The sequence below is a fragment of the Pelmatolapia mariae genome, linkage group LG2 (assembly GCF_036321145.2).
Source record: "Pelmatolapia mariae isolate MD_Pm_ZW linkage group LG2, Pm_UMD_F_2, whole genome shotgun sequence".
Taxonomy (NCBI): domain Eukaryota; kingdom Metazoa; phylum Chordata; class Actinopteri; order Cichliformes; family Cichlidae; genus Pelmatolapia; species Pelmatolapia mariae.
Genome location: NC_086228.1, coordinates 28,172,809 through 28,197,986, shown reverse-complemented (window position 1 = coordinate 28,197,986; position 25,178 = coordinate 28,172,809). Strand labels below are relative to the sequence as shown.

At 44.2% G+C, this 25,178-nt stretch overlaps 1 protein-coding gene across 2 annotated transcripts; it reads left to right on the top strand.

Annotated features, from left to right (window-relative positions):
* The first annotated feature begins 501 nt into the window (after positions 1 to 501).
* On the top strand, positions 502 to 25,053 carry frmpd1b (FERM and PDZ domain containing 1b). 2 transcript variants are annotated; one of them, XM_063498282.1, is made up of 17 exons: positions 502 to 783; positions 6,890 to 7,030; positions 8,911 to 9,021; positions 10,996 to 11,168; positions 12,417 to 12,519; positions 13,562 to 13,607; positions 13,900 to 14,004; positions 14,252 to 14,347; positions 16,115 to 16,240; positions 16,333 to 16,452; positions 17,075 to 17,208; positions 17,819 to 17,945; positions 18,227 to 18,319; positions 18,434 to 18,616; positions 18,940 to 19,087; positions 19,383 to 20,342; positions 20,536 to 25,053. In XM_063498282.1, exons 3-17 carry the CDS (start codon positions 8,915 to 8,917, stop codon positions 23,094 to 23,096), a joined length of 5,082 nt encoding a protein of 1,693 aa, XP_063354352.1. In that variant the 5' UTR covers positions 502 to 783; positions 6,890 to 7,030; positions 8,911 to 8,914; the 3' UTR covers positions 23,097 to 25,053. The 2 variants fall into 2 exon arrangements, with proteins under 2 accessions (XP_063354352.1, XP_063354344.1); XM_063498274.1 differs by having other exon boundaries at positions 18,940 to 19,141.
* The last annotated feature ends 125 nt before the right edge of the window (positions 25,054 to 25,178 follow it).

The window sequence follows — 25,178 nt, the reverse complement described above, 5'->3', positions numbered from 1 at the left end:
CCAGCTGAAATAGCCTACAATAAATCGGGAACCCTTTGGGAACCCGGCCGTCTGGGGCCCCTGGCAAATTTCCTGTATAGCACAGCAGTCTATCCGTGCGTGTGGGCTGCTTTTAAAATGAATATTATTTCAACACACACACACACACACACACACACACACACACACACACAATAATAATAATAATAATAATTATTATTATTATTATTATTATTATTATTATTATATATGTTGATTTATTTGACAGTAAATCTAATTTTATGGTTTTAATTTGCTCTATAAGTTCTTCAGTTAACATACTAACCGAAGAACTTATCAGAAACGGCCAAATGAATCTTTACTGACTACATTGACTATAATAACTCATTTGCTGTAACTAACTGACCTTGTGGAGAAGGGGTGGGATGATCGGGGGGGTGTCCTCCCGGACAGGCAGCGATGAAGGCAGCGAGGGGGTGGAGAAGGAGAGAAAGCGAGAGAGAGAGAGAGAGAGAAAGAGAGAGAGAGACGAGCAGAGGGAGGGGGTGGGTTATTTCTGAGCTCAGGGCCGAGGATTAGGCAGGGAGCAGTCCCAGTACGATGACAGCATCCAGCTTTTAGCCAACCCCCCCGCACACCACATCACCATCACCATCATCATCTGGCGCGGGAGGATATTTTCGAGAAACGGATTTCGTCTCGTATAAAATCTCTCGTCTTTTAGTAGAAAATAGGGGGGAAGCCTAACCACCAATCCCCCCCTCCTTAGACTCCCGGTCCGACTGTCTCCCGATCAACCACGAGGTGAGTCCTTTCGTTATTTCGCGGCGTTTGCTGTCTGATGAAGGACAGGAGCGCCCGGCTGGTTACGCAGGCGCCGACCGGCACCTTGCGTTCAGACAGTCCTGCCATTTGCACCGATTATCATCTGAATATGAATAATTTAACTCGTGGTCACTTTCACATCACCCGCGGGCTACACCCGGGTCCCTATTTGAGGGAGGTGGCGGAGATTTAAATCCGATTAAGATTACGCTATAAGGGAAACAACAAAAGAGTGACCTTTTTTCTTCTTCTCTCTTTGTTTAGCCCCCTGGATTGAGGGGCATGGCTGATCAAAGTTAGTGTCTGGCCTGTGAGATGGCAGATATCGATGCTTTTAGGGACATTCATGATGGGTTTGTGAGCGATAAAGAGAGGCGCTGAGGTTAAATCTCACAACCCCCAGTGTATTAATATTATATCAACACAATATAATATACAGTTATAGCAAAATCTCAACAAAATAGTGCTCGGTCTATAATTCACCATATTCTCAAACGCATGTGTTATGCATCGGTATTGGAAATCCACGCTGTCGTGTGCGCAGTGAAATCACCGTCACTAGCTACAGATGGGAAATGCATGGACTAAATCCTGGCTGATCAGAGGAGGAGGGGGGTGGGTAGGGGGGATGCCAGGAGTCTGGGTAGTAAAACACGCACATTATGAATGGGCGTAGGCGATGTGCAGCCAGCCTGAGACAGTCGTCTCTTCCGATTTTTCCTTCGCTCGTGTCCTTTGGCCATGCACCTCTCTCCCTGCTCTATCTCTCTCTCACTCTCCCTTGCCGTGCCGTGTCGGGCATGACAAGCGCAACATAACTAGACCGGAACAATGCGTTTTGCTTGTTCTGGGGCCCTCCGTTTAACGCATGGCGTGATTTAATGTGACCGCTTTGTTGCGGCCCAGACGTGTGTAGTAATGCAGCTTCCACTCATTGCTATCTTCTCATTGATATCTTCTTTCCATGCTTCTGTTTGCGGTCCGTATGGCGTTTTGGCGGATCCTAAACATAAAGCTGCTTTCACTCAGCGTGTATACATGTGAGCAAGCCGCCTGCGCTCCTGCCAGCGCTGCAGGCATTGTGCTATGACTCAGGGATGTATGCTGAAGCATGTGATGGGAATTGCTGCTCTGAGGTCACTCCGCCAGAGGAGAAAAGCGATGGGCAGAACTTGCACATCAGGAAAGACTTGATGCCTGCCTGCATTATCCTCGATCTTCTCTGCTGACTGCTCCTCTGTCCCACTTAACCAGAGCCAGTCTACCATCCTCTCCCTCTCTCTTCATCTTTAGTCTCATCTCCATGTCTCCGGGGCAGACTGTGCTGCTGCTGAGCTGGTGTTTTGCTGCTCCTGCTCCCAATACGCTGACCAGTACTTGACCTGCTCAAGAATTCATCTTCAGTTCATGTTATTATAAAGAGGAAGATTTCAGCTAATGAGTAGGTCACGGGTTGCCTAATGTGATTGTAGAGGCTGTTTCTGGTGGATATATGAAGGGCTATATCCATGCATTATAGGGATGGGTTTATTATTGAGTATTTTACACCTGTTTCTTCCTGGTGCTGTCGCCAGAGGAAACAGGAGACGTGACCTCATTCATGTGACAGCTCTCTGGTGATGCCACCACTGACTGGCAGTGGTATCTTAATGTAGGCCAACCCCCCTTTTCTGTGAACATATAGCAAAAGACTTTGAGAATGAAAAGAATTTTCCTTAAAAGCCCAAGCAAATCATAGGCTCCTAATAATCAGGTTTTCTGTTCTTAGCTGTGATATGAAATATTGAAAGCCTGCTGTATCTGTGTTATTACAGAACCTGGGCATTATTATAGCTTGTAGCAAACAGACTGAACTCTTATTGCTTTTACTTAAAGATAAGACCTGTATTGTGTTCCTCTTAAGGATCACTGACTTGAAGGAAATTGACTCAGACAGCAAAAAAAAAAAAGAAAAGAAAAGTGTTGCAGAAATTCCAGACTTGCTACATCTATCACCCTGGAATATCCAAAAGCTTTCCTCAGACATCAGACATCTCCTCTCTTTTTATGTCTGTCTGCATGTTTCCTTCTCTTTAGAACCATGAGAACCATTGATATAGATCTGTGACACAACACAACGTACCCATTATTTAATAGTTCACAGGGGAGCTCAAGCCTTGCCAGGTCGCTGATGAAAGGGGGAATGAAACAAGCGGTGCACGGTGAGCTCGGTCTCCATAATGCTAATGGAATGAGCTGACAGACGGAATGAGAAACAGAAGATGGGATTATATCTGGAAGACAGGTTGCAGTAACAAACAACCAGCAAAACACGACATGCCGTGAAGTTAAACAAGCAAACAAGCTGTTCCTTTTAAAATCGACCTTATCAGTGATTTTATTCCTTCTTTTTTTTGCAATTGCATAGCATGGACCACTGCCACATGCCGCATCATATAAGGAAAACAAGCAACCTCCACCAATAGAAAGTCAACAAAAACCCATACAGCTAGCTTTGGTGATGTTTCTACTTAATTTTATGGCAGACCATCACCTAGAAATTTTGTACAGCATTTTATGCTGGCATGCTTAGTGGATGTTGAATCTAAATATTTAATGGGCACAAGAAAGCATCAGCCTCATGGTAGCACTAAACAAAAAGTCAGAGATTCACCAGAGTCCGCTGGATTCATCATCCATGTGCCTCAAGAGTCTCCACCAAATTCTGTGGTAATATTTGTAGACATAGATTAGCCTGACACATCATGGCGCCCACGGAGCCAATCTGGCTAAAAATACAAGACTATGTAGGGGCGTCTCACAAGTTTGGTGGTTTGATCTCTGCCTCCTGCTACTTCGTATCCTTTTACTGGATATTAAAGCACCTCCAAAACCTCTGCCAATCTATGTATGTATGTGTAATACCATATAAATACACACCCTTTAACTCTTTACCCCCTGAAAGTCTATTAAGAGCAACACTTGAAACGCTTTTCTGAACTGAGCAGCTTCTGTCATATTTCAGGCCTGCTTATAGAAGAAAATTACTGGGTGTGCATCAGAAATTAGTGAGGGTGGTCTCTGCCTCTGCAGCTACCCTCGGAAAAGGCCGGAAATTATTCTAATGGCAGTCAAACCACAGCGTTATTGATATATACTGAGGTGTCAAAAGCTGTCATTAAGGGTGCGGGGAAGGTCGTCAAATGTCGTCTTTATGGAGAAAAGAGTTAATGAAAAGCATCTGATGATTCATCATGGAGTCGCTTTTTAATTACTTTAACTAAAGTTGAACATTATTTTAGACATGGTCCATTTTAAGTTCTGTGGTTATACAGCATCCACATATTGAGCTTCTTACAGAAAGCGACTTACAGTTCCTTACTTACACGTATAGAGCTACAGTGAGCACTCAAAAGCGTCTTTTTATTTAGACATTCAAGACGTATATTAGCAAATTTAATGAAATAATCAACTTTTTTTTGACTTTCTAAGAACACATTGTGAGTGTTTCCCCACCTTATAAATGCATCCAAACATTTATTTACTTTATTTTTAAAGTCCTTCAGTATGAGTAAAGTATCTTGTTGCACTAAGTAAATGACAAAGAACAAATCCTGCACCCTGACTGACTCTGGGGGTTTGTGTTGTCTGCTCTGCTTGTTGTTCTTCACGTTTACAACTTTGCATTTATGAAATCTGAATCATTTCAGCTGTCTCACATTAAATCCCCCCCCACCACCTCCACCACCTCCAGTCCTCCAAGTATTGAAACACGCAGTATTTTCTGCCAAGCGTGCTGCTGTTGGACTGAATGTTCCCTGAAGTCTGTGTCCAACTTTATTGGCAACAACTGTGAGCCAAAATGAAATGTGGAGTTGCTGAACCAACCCCTGCTGCCGCTGTCCTGCACCTCATGTGGTGCAGCTGTATCCGGCGTGTCGTGCTCGGCTTGGGAAGGGGGTTGGGGTGTATATGTGTGCACGGGACAGATTGGGAACAAGATGTCCAAAACACCCAACCGGTCCTTTCTAAATAAAATCTGTTGTCGAGTCAGTGGATTCATGCCCTGATGCGACCTCTCTGTGCCACGTTCAGGTTTTTCTGTACTGACGTGGTTTAGCCCAGCAGTGCTAATTGGGCTTAAAACCATTTTCTCTTCAGCTGACTGCACAGGAACTGCCCGTTCAGTACCACCTCTCAGCCCCCCTGAGGATAGAGCGGAGAAGCCTAATTCTATGAACTGCATGCGTCCTCAAACTGGGATTAAATAACTGTCTGTTTTGCCAGAGACAGAGAGACATTGTGTGAGGAAAATGAGCAGACGGGGGAGGGATTGTCTTAGAGAAATCAGACACAGACAAAAGAGAGAAAAAAAAGAGGGAAGACAGACTTTATTACCTAACAGCATTCTTCTATGTTCGCCATGTAAAGTGAAGGCTGGTGTAGGGGTGAGAAGGTGAAGGGAAAAAGAGGAGGGAGACTGAGTGAAAGGCCAGGCAGGCTCTGAGGCTTGCTGATGAGTTGTTTGCACGGTGAGCTCGGGGATTTCAGGACGTGACAGTGCAGGATGGCATTTAAGATTCACTATTGATTCAGAGAGAGATTAAGGAGCAGACCCGTCTCCGTCTTCCACTGTGCCGGGTTTGGATAAAATGAAGATGCTGGCACATATTGAGAAAACTGAAGCAATCTCTCACAGTCACAGATGAGGGTTCTACCAACGCTACAGGTCTGAGTGTTGTCTATCTGTTTGTTAACAGCTCCTTCTGTCTCACTGTTTGCTCTCAAACGGTGGTAAAAAACCTCGCCTTCACTTGACCACCCTTTCGCCGGCTCCTCCTGATGAACGGACTCTGTCACCTTCCACTTTTTCTTCTTTATTTCCCCGTCCTCTCCAGCAGCTTTCTCCTTTCATTTCTTTTGGCGCTGCCCTCTTCACCCTTTTTAAAACTCTCCCCCTTTTCTTTTCCCTCTTCAATATCCTGTCCTTTCTTTCTTTTCTTTGCCCTGACCAATTCTCTTTCTGTATCCCTGCCCCTTTTCTCAGCCCCCTTAGAGCCCCCCCCCCCGCGTGCTCCTTTCTCCCCCTGCTTCCAACCCCCATTCTCCCTCTCTCCTTCTGTGCTCGCTCTTCTTCTCCTTGCCTGTGTTGGCAAAGTGGCAGAAGGAGGCGGTTGGAGGCTGAGCTAGCTGCATTAGCCCCATGCATTATTCATGTGCCCTGCAGTCTGTGTGTGTCCAGGTCCTCCTCTGCCTTGTCTGAGGGACACATGGGCCTCGTGAAAGAGCTCTGTGTGTGGGACACAGGGCCCGATGGAAGAGCTACAGTGATGGGACTATCAGCTCCTTGATTTCTGCTCCCTCTTGTAGAAGAAAACAACAAAGAATGAGCGTTTACATCATAGATCAACATTCAAGTGCAGAATAAAGTGGTTTCCTTAGATGAGAGCAAGAATGTTTATCCAGTGTTTTCTCCTAATTCAAAAGCCGGGCTCGTACACATCAAAGCCCTTTATTTCCACTGAAAACCAGAGTCTGGCTTAGGTTTCCAACATATCTGCCCTGATGTTCACATGAAAGACTTGTCCCCTTTTAATATCGGCCAAGATCGCTGTTTGCCTGGCAGTGGTTCTCTCTCCAGCACATCGGGATTCACAGGCTGTCCTCTCTGCTTTTAGAGCACACCCAGTTAACTGAACTGTTAACTGAACTGGGCTGTATGAAATTTTAATTTAGACAACCAGACGGAGATGGAGTGCCTCGTCTCTCCATCGCCATGAGCTTTTGAAGCTGTGGAGGAGCAGAGAAAGTCAGTGGATGAGAGCGAGAGAGCCTCTGGGACTAGAGGAGGAGCCTTTTTGGAAAACCACAACCAGATACTTGTTTCATGCTCACATCTGCTTTGCCTGACACACTTTTGTGTTCACAAAAAAATATACTGACTACTTGAGTAGAATTCAATTTCTTTTAATGAACAGGTTAAAAATTGAGCTAATAGAGGTTAATCAGTCCCAGAAACCGGTTGTTTCCTGCTTCATTCTAATTATAAACTTGTCACGTGAATGTGTTTTGACAGGTTTCCCTGATAGTGTTCTGCTCTGCACAGGTGGTGTAGCTCCAGATTGGCATCGGCCCTGATGATCGCAACAACCCCTCTCCACCTCTTTTCAACCTACCCAGAGCTGATGTCTCAGAGGGCGAGGGGGTATGTTTGTTCCGGAGTCTTGAAGAGACAAGCTACATCACGGTGAGTCATGCTCTCTCTGAGTCTTCAGTGAAAATGTGAAACACCGGGCTGTTTGGTTTCTCTCCTTTTTTCTAGAACTATGAGGGAAGTGCAGTCACAGTGTATTTCCTCTTGGATCTGCTAGACTAGCTTTACTAGTAAAGCTGCAAATGTGAGCTGCAGTTGATGAACGCCAAGATAATAAACTCGTTGCTCCAGTGCTTAGGTTGTGTATGTATATAAAAAGTGCTGCCCACAGAGACTGTCACTGGAGATGACTACCTGACTCTGCAAGGGCAATGAAGGTGAGAGAAAGAGGGAGAAAATGACAGACAGAAGCAGAGGAAGAATCATCTCACCCAGCACTTGAACATGCACGTATTTACCCATCCATACACCTGCATGTTTAACACATAGTGAATGTTTCTTCCAGTGATCAAAGGGGGAGCAGATGTAATACTAAGTGCACTTGGTTCCTCGTGTGCATCTGTCTACTACCTACTCTCACTCAGCCTTCTTCATCCATGTTTATCTGGCTCTATCCGGATAAGCAGGAGGTGCTAAAGTGACACCCTGACCAGTGCGGGCTTGTGCAGAGCGAGTACCTCTAATCCTCTTAAAGGACAAACCTACACTGCATGTTTTACTACCATTAAGGAGGGCTAGTCAGCGCTGGCCTCCATTCAGCAGAGACACTGAAGCAGAGGTGGGAGAAAGTTGAGTGAATGTGAAGAAAAGTCTATCCCATAAATGTACTTTTACACACAGTAGTACTGCTTAATATCTACCGCTTACAGCACAACGTGCATTGTTTTTGCATAACTCAGAAGTACTGTGAGGTAATTCCTACTTTAATGACTCATCCTTCCTCATTTATTGGACACAGGCGTGTTTTTAAAATGCTAGGAACAAGTGTGGCAGACGGCCAGAGCCCTGCCTCTTTTAAGCTCTTCACAGAACTGTTGGCATGCAGCAGTTTGATCCATATTTCCGAAGGCCGGTCAGACTGAGCTCTTGGATTGGTTTCCCCCAGGCCAAGGTATGGATCATTAAGTTTCAGGAGGGCATTCATCATCGTTAGCCAAACAGATCAGATCTAGGTCACTGCTTTTCCCGTCCCTGCCAAATTTTCCCCTTTGTTTTTCCCTCTTTCAGTGGGTGAAACCGCCCAGCATGGCCACAAACAGCAGATGAAGTATATCATGAGGGAGTATCTGCTGAAAACAAAACTCAGCATAACTTAATTCCCCTTCATGCCGCAAATAAAGGCTGTCAACTAATTATCAGGCGCTCTACAAGCCTCTTCCAGCTGCAGAGTATTGATTGGCTGAAAGAAACAAAACCCTTTTGAGGGGCGTAGTAAGTCTTGAGATTTGGTTTGCGTTCAGTCGAACTCCCCAGGGTTAAAATGAGCCCTCCATCGCTCTTTATGTCCTCACCACTCCCTTGTTTAAGGGGCAAGCTAAGCAGAAAATGTACAGCTGCAGAGTGGTGGTGTTGTGAACGTTCATACTGAGGCATACTTGTGAGTCCTTTTATTGTGTGATGATGCAGTTGTTGTTGTTTTTGAGAATCAGGTCATTTCGCCATGTTTTGCTGCTCATGCTGACTAAACTCCACCCCTTTCTCTCACAGTCTTTTTTTTTTTTGCTTTCTGCTCACACATCTGATTATTCATAGCGTTCGAGGCAGGCTACGTGCAGTGCATATAAAAAAGAGCCCGACTAGATGCAAATGTAGCTGGAGCACAATTCTTGCACTGATTGCACAGTCCAAAAAAGACAGATCTGAGCTCTGAGCAGTTTCTCGTTTCATTTATCCCAACCAAATCCTTTCATCTTCCTCCCACGTTTCCCTGTCCCTCTGCGTCTTCATGCACTTTTCTCTCTTTGTCGCTTCAGATAAATGGAGGAGCAGGAGCGATGCAGGAGCAGGTCTCCGGCTCGGAGGGCCAGTCGGGTGCAGCAGGTGGTGGGGACAATAATACGACGCACTCGAGAGTCACTTAGCAGGTACGGAATTAAAAGGAGTCTGAGCTGAGGGGGAAGATGTTTTTGTGGTGAAATCAGTGCAAAGGTGTTCAGAGGGTGGATTTTGATGGGAAGAAACTGAGTATGCAGTATGACAGAGTTTAAACCCCCCCCCCACCAACTTATATGCTAAAAATAACTAAACAATGTGTAAAGAGTGGAAGAGCAACTTTAAGCACTTCTAAGCCTGGTGCCAGATTCTTGAGTGACACAAAAATGTGGAAAGTGCAGGTGTGTATTTGTTCAGCATGCTGAGGAAATTTACTGACTCATTGTGAGTTAGCAATAACTAAAAAAAAGGGTAAACAGCATTCGAAAAACAAAAAGAGGCAAAAACTGAAGAAGAAACCGGCTTTCTCAACCTGTTATGGACCCACTAAGACACACACACAAACCAAACCTCCTCCCTACACCCACACACTGAGCCACATAGCTAAGTACATATTCAAACCCGAACTGCCTGCCTGTCCCTCTCTCATACACAAACTTGCCCCACAGCAAACCACAAATATGCTTTCAAGAATCCTTCACATTTGGCTGTCCGCTAAGACTCATTCTCAGCAATGAGCGCGTTGCTGAGAAATCCCAGTAAACTTCCTCCTGGGAATTCCTGGGGAGAAGGATATTCGTTATCGTCCCCGAGGGGAATTTCGGTTCACAAATAGTTGTCATCACTGTCATCGCACATCATAAATAAACGAAAAGCATACATTAAATGCAATCATAAAGAGAGCTGCAAATGCACTGGAAGTCTACAGTTAAAACTGTGTACTACCCTGGCCTGCAGCTTGTTTAGCAATCCAACAGCTGACAGAACAAATGATCTCATATATTTATTTGCTTTGGCCCTCCCCAGCCTTCTCATATGACTTGTGTTGAAGCTTTGCATAAAGAGGGTGTTGAAGGCCTGCCAGAGTGACCTTTGCCCTGTGACAGGGTCTTAGTTGCCAAAACACAGCGAAGATCTATCAAGTCGGTGCCAATGATCTTTTGGCAGTTTCACAATATTCTCCCGGCCTGTTTTTGTTAATCATGTTGAGGTTGTAAAACGCACAAATCACAGCAAAACCTAAACCGATTCAATAAAAGTGTCAATGTCTGGCGTGCCTTTGTGAAAAAGTCAGACATTTTGCCATTCAAAAGTAAACCTATTTCCAGGGTGCATTCAAGCTAAGGATGTACGTTAAACTGTTGGTGTCATTTAATCAGTGTTAATAACAGATACAGCTTCTGAAAGGTGATTATATGATGCTTTTCTCTAATTATTTATAAATTAAGTGTATTTAATAATAGTGAACAGACAACAACATGTCACCTTGAATTCTATATTATTTTGACCTTCCATTGCCTTGAAAATGTAAATCCTACACCACAGTATTTATTGTGACTTGAATAAATGCTGTTATTTTACACCTGTAAAGTGAACCTAGCATGCTTTTCCATTATTTTTGGTTATATATATACTCTTATGATGATTAACGTTCATTTAGACAAGTTTCTAAATAAAGCGGTTAAATAGAGAGTATTCCTGACCTGAATGAGCAAAACACTCGATTTTAGAAAGTTTCTCTCTACTGTAGCTCTCGGCTTGGGTGTAGCAACCCCACTTTTGTGAGGGACAGCCAATCAGAAGAAAGTTGACTTAACTGTAGAGGAGCTAAAATAGGTTGTCTTCAGACAGTGAGTGAAATGAGAGGCTGCATCGAGGCCTAAAATATATACAAGCTGTCTGAACTGTGGAGCCGGAAATACTGTGTAACACCACAGAGAAGGTTCACTTTACAGGATTTCTGTGCTGCGTTTTAATCAGCAGTCACTGTGTAACAAATAAGAAACGTGATCTGGAAGAGCAAAAAGTAAACTTTCTCCTCTTTGAATACACTACTTGAATACATAGTCTTCATGGCTGTCGTCGCCTCCAGTTGGATAACCCATCACCCTATTTGACTTCCTCAGAGAGCGGTTGCTAGGCGATGGGAGGTCGCAGCGCTCCAACAGTCTGTCCAATCAGAACTTCCAGGCCAAGCTGACATTGCAGATTACCCGGGACCCGGTCCTGGACAGCAGCACTGGACATGGCTTCACCCTCACCACAAACGCACCCCTGCTGGTCAGGGACATCGCCACAGGTACATCGGCCGTGCAGTGGCTGTGAGTCAGTGTTACCAAATTGCCACCTGCTTTATGCAATTTTCTCCGCGTGCAGCAAGCATATTTACACTTTACCACTCTCTCTCTCTCTCTCTCTCACACACACACATAACACGCACACACACATTCCTGGCATTCAGGCCCCGGGGCACGGTGCCAGAGAAGCCACGGAAACAACAGAGCCACCTGCTCATCCTTTCTAAATTCAATCACTTTTCATTTATGCAACTTTGATGGGGGGATAGAGAGACTGATAAAGAGAGACAGTGCAGGGGAGAGAGAGGGAGAGATGCTGATCCATTACTTTATGTCTATCCTGTAAAATAAGCTGATAAATGCAGTGAGGAGGGTCCCACCCTGCCACTAGCGCTGTAGCTGCTGCCAAGGAAAAGGAGAGAGGAGTGAGATAGGGAGAGGGAAGTGATAACAGAAGACAAGATTTAATTGAGAGAGAAGATGCCAGCAGGAAGACCCAGAGGGGAATACACAACCAAAGTGCAAACATGGCCAAAGAGAGCAAAGTAATGAGCGTGAAAATGTACAGAAAGTAGAGAGGGGATGAACAGTTGGTGACACTTAGGGATTGGGAATAGTCAGAGAGGCCATGTTGGTAGATGCTGAAGGAAAGTGAAGGATGATGAAGTAGGATAGAAAGAGGAAGACGAGGAATCGCTATTATGAAAGCTTAACAGGAGGGGACTTTGGCTTTTGGGTGTGTGTGTTTGTGTGCAAAAGCTTGCCATGCTGTACAGCTTGCCTTCAGTGGGTCACAAATCAGGGACAGACGGGGCTTTGCCAGGCAGACTGGGTGTGTGGAAATTTGTGGGTGCATGTGTTTACGTGCACAGATGCTCAGCATGTCTGTGTGCTTGTGTGTTAGAGTAAGCTGAAACTGCTGTGCCTCAGTCGTGCTCGCTTGCCTGAAGACAAATGAGTATAAATAACTACAGAAAGCAGAGCCGAGCCGGGCTGGAAGACACCCAGAATAACCGTAACCCCTCACGTCCCGGAGAGCTCAGCCGAACGCTGTTGAGTCAGCCATATTGAACAAGCATGTGTGTCATTCTGTGTGTGTGTGTGTGTGTGTGTGTGCGCGCGCTTGTGTGTCTCCCTTTGTCTCCACGTACGCAGCTGTGGTTTTTTTTTTTGTTTTATGCAAGCGCTCACTCTTTCATTGTGTGAATTTGTGCATCTGTGTGTGTGTTGATGGGAATGCGTGTGTTTAGGAAGTCCTGCAGATGGGATACTATTCCCAGGGGACCAGGTGCTGCAGATTAATGATACAGCGATGGAGGATTTGAGTGAAGAGCAGGTGGAAAATGTCTTAAGGTGAGGAGATCCATCTATCTATCTACAGTTGTGTTTAGAAGTTTCCATGCACTCATCATGGGCATGAATCTCAGGGTAATTTGGGGCTTTTAATATTTTATTTGAACTTTTCTTTTTCCAGGGTTGAATTAATGCATTTAAAGACTTTTGAAAGCAAGAATTTGGTGCAAAAAATTTAATTTATTTTCCATTTTTCTAAATCACAGTGGTATCCATACGGGCTCGAATATATAGCCCCACTAACATTTGGTTAAATGTCCCTTCTGCAACTTGTACTTCAACGAGATGCTTTAGGTATCAATCCACAAGCTTCTGGCATGATTCTGGATATTTGACCAGTCTTTTTGGTAGTATTAGTAGAGTTATTATAAATGGTCTGGTTTCCATTCCAAAACTACTTTTGAAGTGTTTGGCTTGTCTATGTGGGCAGCTGCAGATTTCAGTCGCGCTTGAAGGTGTCGATGTTGGAGTAGGCGCCTCTTTCTTGGTCGCCACCCTCTCGGTTCAAGGTGTTTCAGCAGTTATCAGTTCAAGATTGAGCCTTGGTGTTTCTTGGGTTGTTCCTGAACATCCTCACCAATTTCCTCTTGTTTGAGAGTGACGGTTTGGGTCTTCTTCCAGACCAAAGTGGTGACACATCTCAATAATTTGTACTTAGGATATGCTTTGAACCGATGATCGATGACTGTTTAGAAATCTTTCCAGCTTGTGTAAATCTCCAATTCTCCTTCTTAGAAAACTGTAGATTTAAGGGACTGTATGTAAATATTTCAGCCTGTATGTGTACTTTCGATTATGTGTAAATTAGAGAAAATTCTAAATAAATTCTATTCTGGTTTTTTACAGTCATTAAAGAAATCAATGACAATTATTTCAGTTGTTTTCTGAGAGTTTGACGCTGATTCATGTGTGACTGCATGTGTAGAAGGCTTAGTGAGTTAGTGGCAGAGGTCAGAGCAGAAGATGCTGACTTAATAGCTGAGCAGAAAGGTTATGATCCCTCCTCCGTCTGTGTGAATGAATGCTTCTTCTCTCTGCTCAGGAACTTGGAGGATTGTATCAATGTGACTATCCTGCGGCACATGACAGTGAGTACAAAGAAGACATTAATGAGCTCCTCACTACACAGTCATTATGCCATCGCTCATTTAAACATAAGCTGTCTGTGTGCTCCCAAGCATGTGACTCTTAGCTTGCATCTTCTGACAGGATTAAGCACTTTACATTGTGATGTATGTATCGACCGTCTGAGTACAGCTCTGAATGTTTGCATCTTAAAGCCTGCTGGCGTCAGTGTTACTCATGTGTGTCTTAGCCCGTGCTTCATCCTTCATGTACAGTAATGGTGCTGATGTGTGTGTGTGTGTGTGTGTGCTACAGAATCCCAAGTCATCCATTATGTCAGCAGAGAAGAGAGCTCGTCTGAGGAGTAATCCAGTTAAAGTGCGCTTTGCAGAGGAGGTGGTGGTCAATGGGCACACTCAGGTGAGAAAACCTTATCTGATACAGAAGGAGGTTGCCAAACAAAAAACAAGCATTTACTGTAAGGGTTTTTTTTTTCTATATGTGCTACAAGCAGCTGTTGAATGACTTTCAATTCACAGTTTTCCACATAATGAAATATTCTTCATTAGGGCTTATGGGCTAACATTTCTTGCAATCATTTAATATTTGATCTTTTCTCATCTGATATTGATTCTGTCTGACCACATCTCTCACTTCTTTCCACCAGGGAAACTCTCTTCTCTTCCTGCCCAATGTTCTGAAAGTCTATTTAGAGAACGGACAGACCAAGGCTTTCAAGTTCGACAACAACACCACCGTCAAGGTATGGAATAAACAGGATTACCAGCCTAGTTAGAAAGATTTACCCGAAAAGAGCATTTAGAGCTTTTACTAGGTGGCTTCATTGAGTGGCTCCATCGTATAGCAAGTTACACGTTCGCCTAACCAGCAAAAGGGGTTTGATCCTGGGGCAGGAAGAGACGCAAATCCATCCGGGGTTATGTTAGAAATGGCCATATCAAACATGCAAAACTACCTGCTCTGGTAGCCCTCGTGAATAGGAGAACAGCTGAAAGTAGCTCGCTCATTGGCCTGATGGACACAAGAGTTGCTACTTGTTTATCTTTTGATAGATATAGTAACTAAGTGACCCAAGAGATCCCTACATCATTCATGGTTGACATTTTTATTACATAACAGCAGTGTGCCCCAGTAATAAGAAGCCTGACAACAGCTATTTTTTAACGTAGTCTTGAGAAATAGTTCTTCTGGGTTTATAAAGGTCTTTCAAAGTTTACCTTTGGACTTTTTCACTCATATTCAGTCTAGTCCTTGTGTCTTTACACACAACAGAAAATTTGGAATAGACCAATTTCAAATTTGAATATGAATCTGAAGATAACAAAGTTTGACTGGCATAAAATAGTATTTTTGCACCAAAACCCCCCCAAAACAATTAGCCCTATCTCACCATGGTGTGCAGTGTGCCCTTAAAGAAACTGAGGAAACAGGGTCTTAACCTACTCTTCACTGAAGCCTCATCAGAAATGGTCTCAGTAGAAGGATGGTTGTCAAGAAGGCATTTATATGGAATGAAAACGGGAAGAAAAGACTGAGGTACACCAAACTACACAAGAACTGGACCAAAAATCAGTGTCCAAGTTTTAAATTTTTGGTTCAAATGGTCCTCAGTATGTCTGTAAACTGTTCGCAATTAGCAATGGTGAATGATCCCAAATACACTGCCAAAGCATATCTCGATAGAACAAAACACAGTTCAAGTCTATCAGTCATGGATTGGCCTCCACAGAGCATGCACCTCAACAATATTGAAGCAGTGTGAGATCATTTTGACAGAGAACTGAGTAAAATGAAGCCAATATCCAAAGAACAGCTTTGAATGTTCTTCAAGGAGCCTGGAGAACTACTTAAACAAATTACAGGAAGGCCTACCTAAGAGAGTTCAGGCTATGGTGAAGAATAAGGGTGGTCACACCAAATACTGACTTTCAAGCTCATTAGAACTGTATAAACTCTATTGTTGCCCTATATACAGTATGTTTCATGTATGTTTGCATACATTACCAAAAATTGCTGCACCTACTTACCATTTTCCTTGCAACATATAAAGAAATGAGGGGTGAGTCAAGACTGTCCTCTTATGAGCCAATAAAAAGCCCACACAGTTTCTTAAAACCACCACGAGACTAAGCACACAGGTGAATGTAGCTGTGAGATGCTTGGTAGGACCAGGTGGGAGTATTTTGAAATTAAGTGCACCAGAAGCTAAGGTATGATTTTCCCCAAAGGTGTCACAGTGTGGGTTGGCTATAACGGTTGTAGTTCATTGGGAGATATTGTTTCTGAAAAAGGAAATTCCGAAAAGGTCAGTAAGTCACCATCAGTAGGTACATGCTTCTGTCTTTATGAGCAGTGTATCATTTTTACAGCAGCTTTTGTATTTCAGTTTGTTTTCCCAGCTGAAGGAAATCTGAGACAGGGAATCAGATTTGTCCCTTTGCCCTCAGCGGAGTGGGACGAAACATGCTTGTCTAAGAGGTGTGAGCTGTTGGGTTTTTTGTCATTCCAGGACATTGTTCTGACTCTGAAGGATAAACTGTCCATCCGGGCCATCGAATACTTCGCCCTGGTGCTAGAGCAACAGTACAGCATCACCAAACTGCTGCTACTGCATGAAGATGAGCTCATTCAGAGGGTGAAGGAAAAGAATCCATGCAGAGATATCTCGTAGATGTGTATGAAGATTAAATGCTACAACTTTCCACCTCGATCTTTTGTCTTCACCAGGTGGTGCAAAAGAAAGACTCCCACGATTACAGGTGTCTGTTCAGGGTTTGTTTCATCCCCAGAGACCCAGGAGACCTACTGCAGGATGACCCCTCTGCCTTTGAGTACTTCTTTTTACAGGTCAGAGAAGCTCCTTTATTTGTTGTCACCATTACGGTCATACATTGGTCATCTCAGAGACTTTTGCTCTGAATTATTTCGCAATTAGACTTTGGTCCTTTCTCTGCGTATGTACAGAAAATAAAACTTTGTACCCACTTTATGCTGAGTGTGCTCTGAAATTCTTCGAAAATATTGCAAAAGTAGCTCTGAAGTCAACATGCAGCTGCTCCTTATATCTTCATGATACTGCTTTTAAAATCGTACTCATTGTATTTTCGACTGTGGCCTTATCCCTGTAACACGTTGTTCACATTCTTTGGTCCTTCTTTTGTACAAAGCAGTTACATACTTGCTCTGATGATGCTAAGTCTTGATATTGTTACATGTGGCCTGTGCGTGTTTTTGTTGCTCACTAAAGCAGTGGGGAGTGCCGCTTATGTCATGCCAATTTACTGTTTCATTGTCTTCGCCTATTGTGTTTTCCCTGTCAGTGTAGGGTTGCTGGTTTACTAACAGATATGCTGATGAGCTACGTGCTTTGCAATGTCTGACATGCAGTGTATGCTGGGACAAAAATCAGGTCACTGTAAGGTGCGTGTGTATTATGTAATACTAAAACTGTGATTATTTCTGCCTGCAGAGCGTTGGCGATGTGCTACAGGAGCGTTTCGCGGTGGAGATGAAGTGCAACACTGCACTCCGCCTGGCAGCCCTGCACATGCATGAGAGACTAGATAGTTGTGGACAGACCAGAACCTCAATCAAGAGTATTACGTGAGTCATACGTGTGGGAGAGTTTCCGTTTAGGGGTCACACTAGTAGGACACTGTAATTGTGGTACTTCTCATTATAGGTTTTGAGTAATAGGGCCTTGACATTTTTTCAGTGCTGCAATTACTGTGATTTGTCTAGGATGAGGCAGCTCACTAAATGCCTAATCTATTAATGTGATGGGAGAGGTTTAGTGTGTGTGTGCAGGATATTTGCCCCATTACTTGAGAGTGGAACTGTCTCAAAATGCAAAGCAAACATCCATTTTTTTAAAGGATTGCGGCCTGGTTGTCATACATTGTTAAGTTTATTAGTACAGAGCAGTCAACTGTACTTTTCTATACTTATCCCACAAGTTATAATTGTGAAGACAACTTGCAATTAATGGGACGGAAAGCTGAAATATGACTGTTTAGTAATATCTACTGGTAGTTTTTTGTTTGTTTGTTTGTTTTTTTAAAGAAATAAAGCTCAGTGAAAAATCTGAATTTAAGTCCCGATACTAAGTGTATCTTTGTCCTTACATTACAAACTCTATTCACTTTTCATGGATTTCTTTGTAACATTTTATTCACTGAGTACTTTCATGCCTCTGCAAATGTGGCGTTGACAGGAAGGAGTTCGGCTTGGACAGCTTCATCTCTCCTACGCTGCTGGGCAACATGAGAGAGAAGGACCTGAGGAAAGCCATTAGCTACCACCTCAAAAAGATCCAGTCCCTGCTAGAGCCACGCCAGAAGGTAAATGGATAAGTGGAAGGAAAATGTGAGAGGTGTAAAGAGACACATAGTGACAGTTCAGCAGTGACTTCAGGCTACGTTTTAGCTGAGATGTATGAGGACTGCTAATCTTCCTAAGGTTTAAAGCAGTATATGGAAGAACAGCCGCTTGGAGGAAAAATAGATGCTGAGTAGGAGGCTAATTAAAAAGGTGAATAGTCAGTATCAGGCTTGGGTAATGCCACCCACCCCCTTTTTTGTCCGTCTTGCTCATACTGTATATCTTCTCTGTGGTGTTATAGGTAATATCTGCCACTCAGGCTCGGTTGGCCTACCTCACTCAGCTGGGAGAGCTCATTTCTTATGGGGGACGGTCGTACACAGCCACAATGATGGTAAGGGCTAAAGGCCTCATGTACATTGGTGGTCCATTTGCTAAATGATGGAAATTGCAACCAATTAAAATGACTGCAACACTTATTTTCTTTCTTTCTTCCTTCTCCTTTCAGCTTCAGGACAGGGAAGTGCTGGTCACGCTGCTGGTGGGAGCCAAGTATGGGATGAGTCAGGTCATCAACCACAAGCTCAACGTGATCTCTACGCTGGTCGAGTTCAGCAGCATCAGCCGAGTGGAGCTGCTCTCGGAGTCGGACAAAGTCAGCCTGCTGCGCATCTCGCTGCATGACATGAAGGTGAGGAGGCCTTAGGTGGGATATACATGTTCATCGAGTTGCAAGGCTGTATTATTCGTAAACATATAGACGTGACACAGATGTTCATTCACCACACTATATTCATGAACATGACACTAAATATAGGTCAAGCATTCTTTCTCTACTATACATGTGATATATAACAGCATACAGCCTAAGGCTAGCTATATATAATGTTAATTCATGAACGCAAAGGTGACTGTCTCTCCCTCTTTCTCCCACTCCATCGCTTTTCCCCTCTTACCCTTTGGCTTTAAACACTACTACTTTACCTTTTTTCTGCAATACCCTCCCCCTCTCAGCCATTTGCCTTACTGATGGACTCTCTGGCAGCCAAAGACTTAGGGTGTCTGCTGGGAGGCTACTGCAAACTCCTGGTGGATCCCAACGTCAACGTCTTCCGTCTGGGGCGCCCAAAAGTGAGGGTGCACCGGATTCCTGCTGAAGAAGGTGTGTGTGGGAGGTTCGCCGTAATAGAGGGCGTGTGCTATGAATCCCTATCAAGTGAGCAAAAACTGTTTCACTTAAAACTTATGACTTTCTGGCTTTGGCCTTTTTGATAGCCTTTTTTTCACCTCACATGTTTATTTATGTCACCATCCAGTACGGATACGGATAAAAAAAAGATAAGATGTCATTTTTTTTTTTTACTATCAAAAATTAAATATTATTCTCCTTTATGAATGCACTAACACAGTCTTTGCAATGCCTGTCTGGTGTTTGTGCACTTTCTGGGTTTTATTAGGTTATGTGTCTCGCTGCTGCAGTGACTCAGACGACTCAACAGACGAGGATGACCCGATGGATTCTCAGAATTACAAACGCCCAGACCCAGCAAGTCAGGACTGGGAAGAGAGGAGAAGAGAGGAGGAAGAGAAGAGGAGAGAGGAAGAAAGAAAAGAGAGAGAGCAGCACAAAGGCAAACAGGAAGTGAAGATAATAGTGACAACAGAAGGTAAAGGAAATGAGAGTCCAGATGAAGGAGGAGCAACAGGAAGTGGTCTGCATAAATTCAGTGTTATGGATGAAGAAATGAACCTGGACTCTTCCTGGTACCACACTGACCTGCGAGTCACCAGCAGCTTCTCCAGCTTGTCCAGCAGTTCCTTGAGCACTGCACTTGAGGAGAGCAGTGCTGCCAGCAAATCCAAATCCCGCCTTCACGGGCCGCACGTAGGTGAGGATGTTCTGAGTTTGGATGTTCACCACCCCTACCTCCTGGAGCCAAAACGCCATCAAGGGCCACTTAGACCCACTAACCTCAATTACCGTGGAAATGACAACTCTTGCCTCTGCTTTGCTGACCTCTCCAAGTCGGACTTCCTACCAAGCCCGCCTGGGGCTACCAGTGATGACGATGATGATGATGAAGAGGAGGAAGATCGGGGCGCTGAGACACTTAGACGTATTTCTAAGATTCCTAGTTCAAGAGATTTGAGAATGATTGACAGCATACCCTTTCAAAGATCACCTATTAAAAGAAAGAAAAAGACCCCTCCCAAAGTCCCAGTAAGAACAAGTTCAATTCCTGGGAGCAAAGCAGGAAAGGCTGAGAACCGCCTATCAAAGGATGAAGACAGCATGTTTCTGACACCTTCACCCAACCCCAAGCCGAATCTTTTGGTAAAAGACAATGTCTCAGACTCTGAGGATGAGTTTTTCGATGCACAAGAGAGATTTACTCCTCCAGTTCCTGATCTCTCAGGTTTGTTTACAGCATGCTTGATAACTTAGTCCCTTGTCTGTGATGGTATATTTATCTGTGTACTGGTGACATGTGACAGCACTGTGACTAAGATATGATGAAAGGAAACGGGACAATTGTGAGAAGATGTGTGTCGGTCCATTAATACCTCTCTTTCTGTTGTTTTCATTTAATTTTTCTCATTCTCTCACAGATGCAGAGCTGGCTGACCGACGCAATGCTAATCGTTTGAGTGGAACCTGGAACAGTCTTCCAGCTGTCCCACGGAAAGAGCCGTCATCTCCACTTGCCAATAAAAGCCAATCCTATAAAGCCAAGAAGGAAGCGGATACACTTAAAGCCCCTTCGAATCAACTCAACAACCAGCAAGGCAGTCCTTCAAAGCCATCACAGAAACCTGATGTTAAGGTCAAACCACCATTGGCACCGAAACCACAGCTGCCTCCCAAACCTCAGATCATTCCTCCCAAGTCCCCCCAGCATGGGAGATCATATGCCCAATGCAATGGGGATGCCTCTGGACGTTTGTCGTCGGAACTCCTTGAAATGGAGCCAGACACCATGGAGTTCAAGTCGGTCACATCAGGTGGATTGCCTATGTCGTCATCCTTGATCACAGCAGTGCGATATAGCAAGCAATCGCTATCACAAGATGAAGAAAAGACAAAAAGGCAGGAAAGCAGCACAAAACAAAGTAAAGATCTAGAAAATGGAGCACGTGCCGTTTCCAAAAAAGAAAAATACATTCCTGATGAATCGCAAATTCCTGGAGCCGACGGGAAAACCAGTGGAACTGACCTGCTAACAAAGAGGCCAGCAAGCCTAACCCCAATCACTCGCTCTAATTCAGGAACAAAGCTAACAATACCCCCTCCAGTGCCTCCCAAACCCACTTCACCAAGCAATCTTCACCCCTTATCACTACCTGCCAGCTCTCCTGTCTCTCCTACTGATCCAAGCAAAGGGATCTGTAAGGATGGTGTCAGTCCTCCAAATGGAATTCACCCTTGGAGCAGTCGTAATGGGAGCATCCAGTCAGGACCTAGAAGGGTCTCTCTGAGCCACGAGAGCCTTTCACCCAAAAATACAGATGCGCCTCTTACGGTTACCACCTCGCTGACCTCAACCAATTCTAAAGGGGGCCTAGAAAGCAGAGAATCTGGAAGATCTGGTTCAGGATCTGACCTGAGAACCAGCTCCTCCAGTCTAGGAGGCAGACTACCTGCCTCAGCCCTGAGAGGGAGGATTCAGGCCCTTCCTTGGTACATGACCCGTTCCCAGGAGATATTAGGAACTCTGGACTATCCGTCCACTAGTTCCATCAATGGCGACACATCTGGATTTGGCTCTGGTTTGTCTGTAGCCAGTGGCTTATCAGACCTAAACAAAACTCCTGTCAAGGAGAAAGAGAGTGTGGCCTCAAAATCAGGAATCAAAGGGACCATTTTAGATGATGGAGCTGAAGTTGTCATAGCAACAATCATAGAGGCCCAAGAATTGTCGGCACACATGAAAAAGGCCAGTGGCACAAACGGCTCCCACCCTAATCTAAGTTTTAGAGAAAATATTGCACGTAGCAGCAGCGTTTCATCAGAGCAGCCTCAATCGCGGTCTCACTCAGCAGTCGGGTGGGGAGGTGTGTCCAGCATGGAGATTGGAGGTGACTCACCGACCTCCTCACTGGCAGACAGCACTCCTCCACAGCAACACCGGGAGGCTTGTGGCTGCCGCACTGTTTACGCCAACTGTTTCAGCGGAGACACAGAGGATGGCGTTAGCTTTGATGACGAGCTCACAGTTTATGAGTTCTCCCGTCGCATACGCCCCAAACCTGTCCAGCCGGCACCTGTCCCATCTCCTACAACAACACCCTCTCTCAAACCCAATATTCTTTCACTGCTGAGGGACAACCCTCGCCCGCTGTCTACTTTCTCCACAACCTCTTCTGAACTCAGTCCTCTTGTTTCATGTCCAGTTTCACCCACAACCTCATTCGGCGGCTCGCTTCGTTCCCTAACTAACAAGAATTATGGTGGGCTGAAAGGCGGCTTTGCCTCTCTGCGTCACGATATAGATCAGCTTCTTCTGGTCTTAGAACGAGGTGCACCTGAGCAAACAAAGCAAACATCATGCCAAGATGCAAAGCAAGATAGCACAAAGTTAAAAGTAGGGCCTGATCTAAATCATAATGGAACCGAAGACAGCCCTGCCCCAGAAGCAAGCCTAAAGTGTAATAGGATGACACCTGCTACCATGACAGAGGCTGAGAGGAGTCTTCTTCAGGCTGAGGCTCGACGGTTAGCATCTGGATGTCAACGAGCCACGCGGGTAGGCTGGGCGCCCGATGAAGCCCTGCGTTCTTTATCCAATAGTTTTAGTGCCCTGGTACAGCTGTCGGCAGCCTGTCTGCAAACAAACCCTTGCACTGGTTGTGACATGTGCCATAACACAAATCTGGTTCAAAAAGTTGAGGACAATGATGGCCAAGAGGCCATGGACAAGCTGAAAGAGATAGTGGGGCTGTATCGGGAGTTTGTTGGGGCTGTTGAGACAGCTGGAACTGGCGCTGGGGTAGGGGGTAGGAGCGGGGGCGTCAATGGGACCGTACAGGGTCAGGGAGAGGGTGACGGGGTAAGGCTGCTAGCCAAACGATGCACTGTGCTCATCTCGTCTGTATTCGCACTCACTCAGCTCTTCCGGACACCCACGGTAGAGCCCTCGGACACACCCGGACATGTACCTCTAAACTTTTGATCTGTGAACTTTTACCCACTAATAACGCACTGACTCTAGAGGTGAAAACAAGAAGCAGCACAGAGCTATCTGGTGTGTAACGCTTGTGTTCTTGTACAGTAAGTGCCATGCACACCACACCACACCACACCACAGCACACACATCACACACACCCACATTGAAACACAAACACCAAACACACCCCTAAAACGAAGCGATGTCACTTCGTTGCTAAACCTCTCCTTGGACGCATACGGACTATGCATTTGTACATATGAATTTTATAATTATCTTATAATTCTCTTATTTTATGATACAATATGTGTATGTATGTAATGATGAATTACCCATGTATGTATTTATGTATTTATTTTTACAATATTTGCACCATGATCTGTGACTGGCAGGTCTCTGGTGAGGAAAAAAAGAACTATAGATGTCACTGGAACTTTTTTTTTTTCCTCCCCTTTGAGACAGTATTATGTTATCTTTTTGCTGCTTTAAATATTGCTCCACTCCACAAGGTGTAATCTGTAAATTGTCATTTTCTACGTTTATGATTACGGTACGTTTACTGACAAACTACAGGAACTATTCTGTATCTCACTTGCGAAATATAGTAATAAACTGATTTGTTTTATATGTGCAGGTTTTGCACCTTTGTAAGGATTTAGTTTTTCAACATTACAGTCATGACTATACCATTACACAGCAGGGAGAGCACTTTTGACTGTTACAGATTGCACCTTTTTTGAGACATGTACCCTTGTGTAAACTGTTTTTTCTACCCCTTCCCTGTCCATACCTGACTTTGTGTGAATGCTTCCTGGATATAACCCCATTACCCAATCGTATGCAGTATTATAATGTTACTCTAGTTTTCATCCAAAGGACACTACATACAGTATATATTTTTTGGGAATGTGTGGGTGAGGTCCACCCAAACGGGGGACCTTATTTATGTAGTTTTTTTTTTTTTTGACAAGGCACAAGAGTGACTGTTAAACTCTATCCAGATGTAGCAAAGATCCAAAGTCTTAAAACACTGAGCCACAACTGTTCCCTGCCATGGTTTCGTCTTTGGGTGCACCACTTTATTAACTGAGTACTGACTGATGGATGGGCTGATGGTCAATGCTGGGGTCAGAACTGTAGATATACATTTATATCTCTGTGTACTATTCTGTCCCTACTTTAGTTTATGGCTATGCAAACATAAACCCCTCAACCCCCCCACATACTCTGTTGTTTTTTTTGCGCTAACATTAAAAACAAACAGCAGCTGCATTATGTTTGCTTGAATATAATGGATGCTTTCTTTGTTTGGAATGTTGGTTTTTGTCTTGTTTCTGGAAAACTTTCTGCATTAAGGAATGCAACATTTTGCAAGGTTGCATGGCATTAGCATTTTGTCAATATAAAGACTTCTGTCTATACTGATGTCTGTGAACTTTCAGTAAAAGGACTACGTTGCTCAATCGGTTTGCTGATGTACAGTGTTCACTTATCAGCTCCTCCATATCACATGACGCCATCCGATTTGAAGGATTTACTCGAGCCACCTACAAACAACAGGAAGCTAATTAAGCCAAATCAGTCAGCGGTTGCTTATTCAAATATGATAAGGGGATTAGCTGAAATAAAAACTGCTTAAGTGCTGAGAGACAGCTGGTGAGGGGAAAGGTAGTGTATTTAATCTTCCAGACTGATGACTGAGGGAAATTTTGTTAAGGTAGTTGTGCAGCGTCCATCACCGTGCTAACGTCAAGACGTGTAAAGTCTCAGGAGGGTCTCCTGTTGTTCATTAGGCTGGCTCCATCAGTAAAGAGTGCCTGTGTCACTAACTCTTTCCTGTATGGGAACATTGTATGAACAGCATTTCATAGTCAGAGAGTCCACTGTGTTTCTACAGAAGCAGCCACTTTTCCATCCCCACATAAAACATGAAGTTAATGTACCAAGAAATGTATTGTTTGGGAATAAATGAAACACTGACCTTAATAATGCTGTCTTGAATATTTGGGAACTGTTTGTGCTTTCATTTACCAACAAGCAATTCATGAAGCTCCATTCACAAATATCGAGTGTTATTTATGAGATCA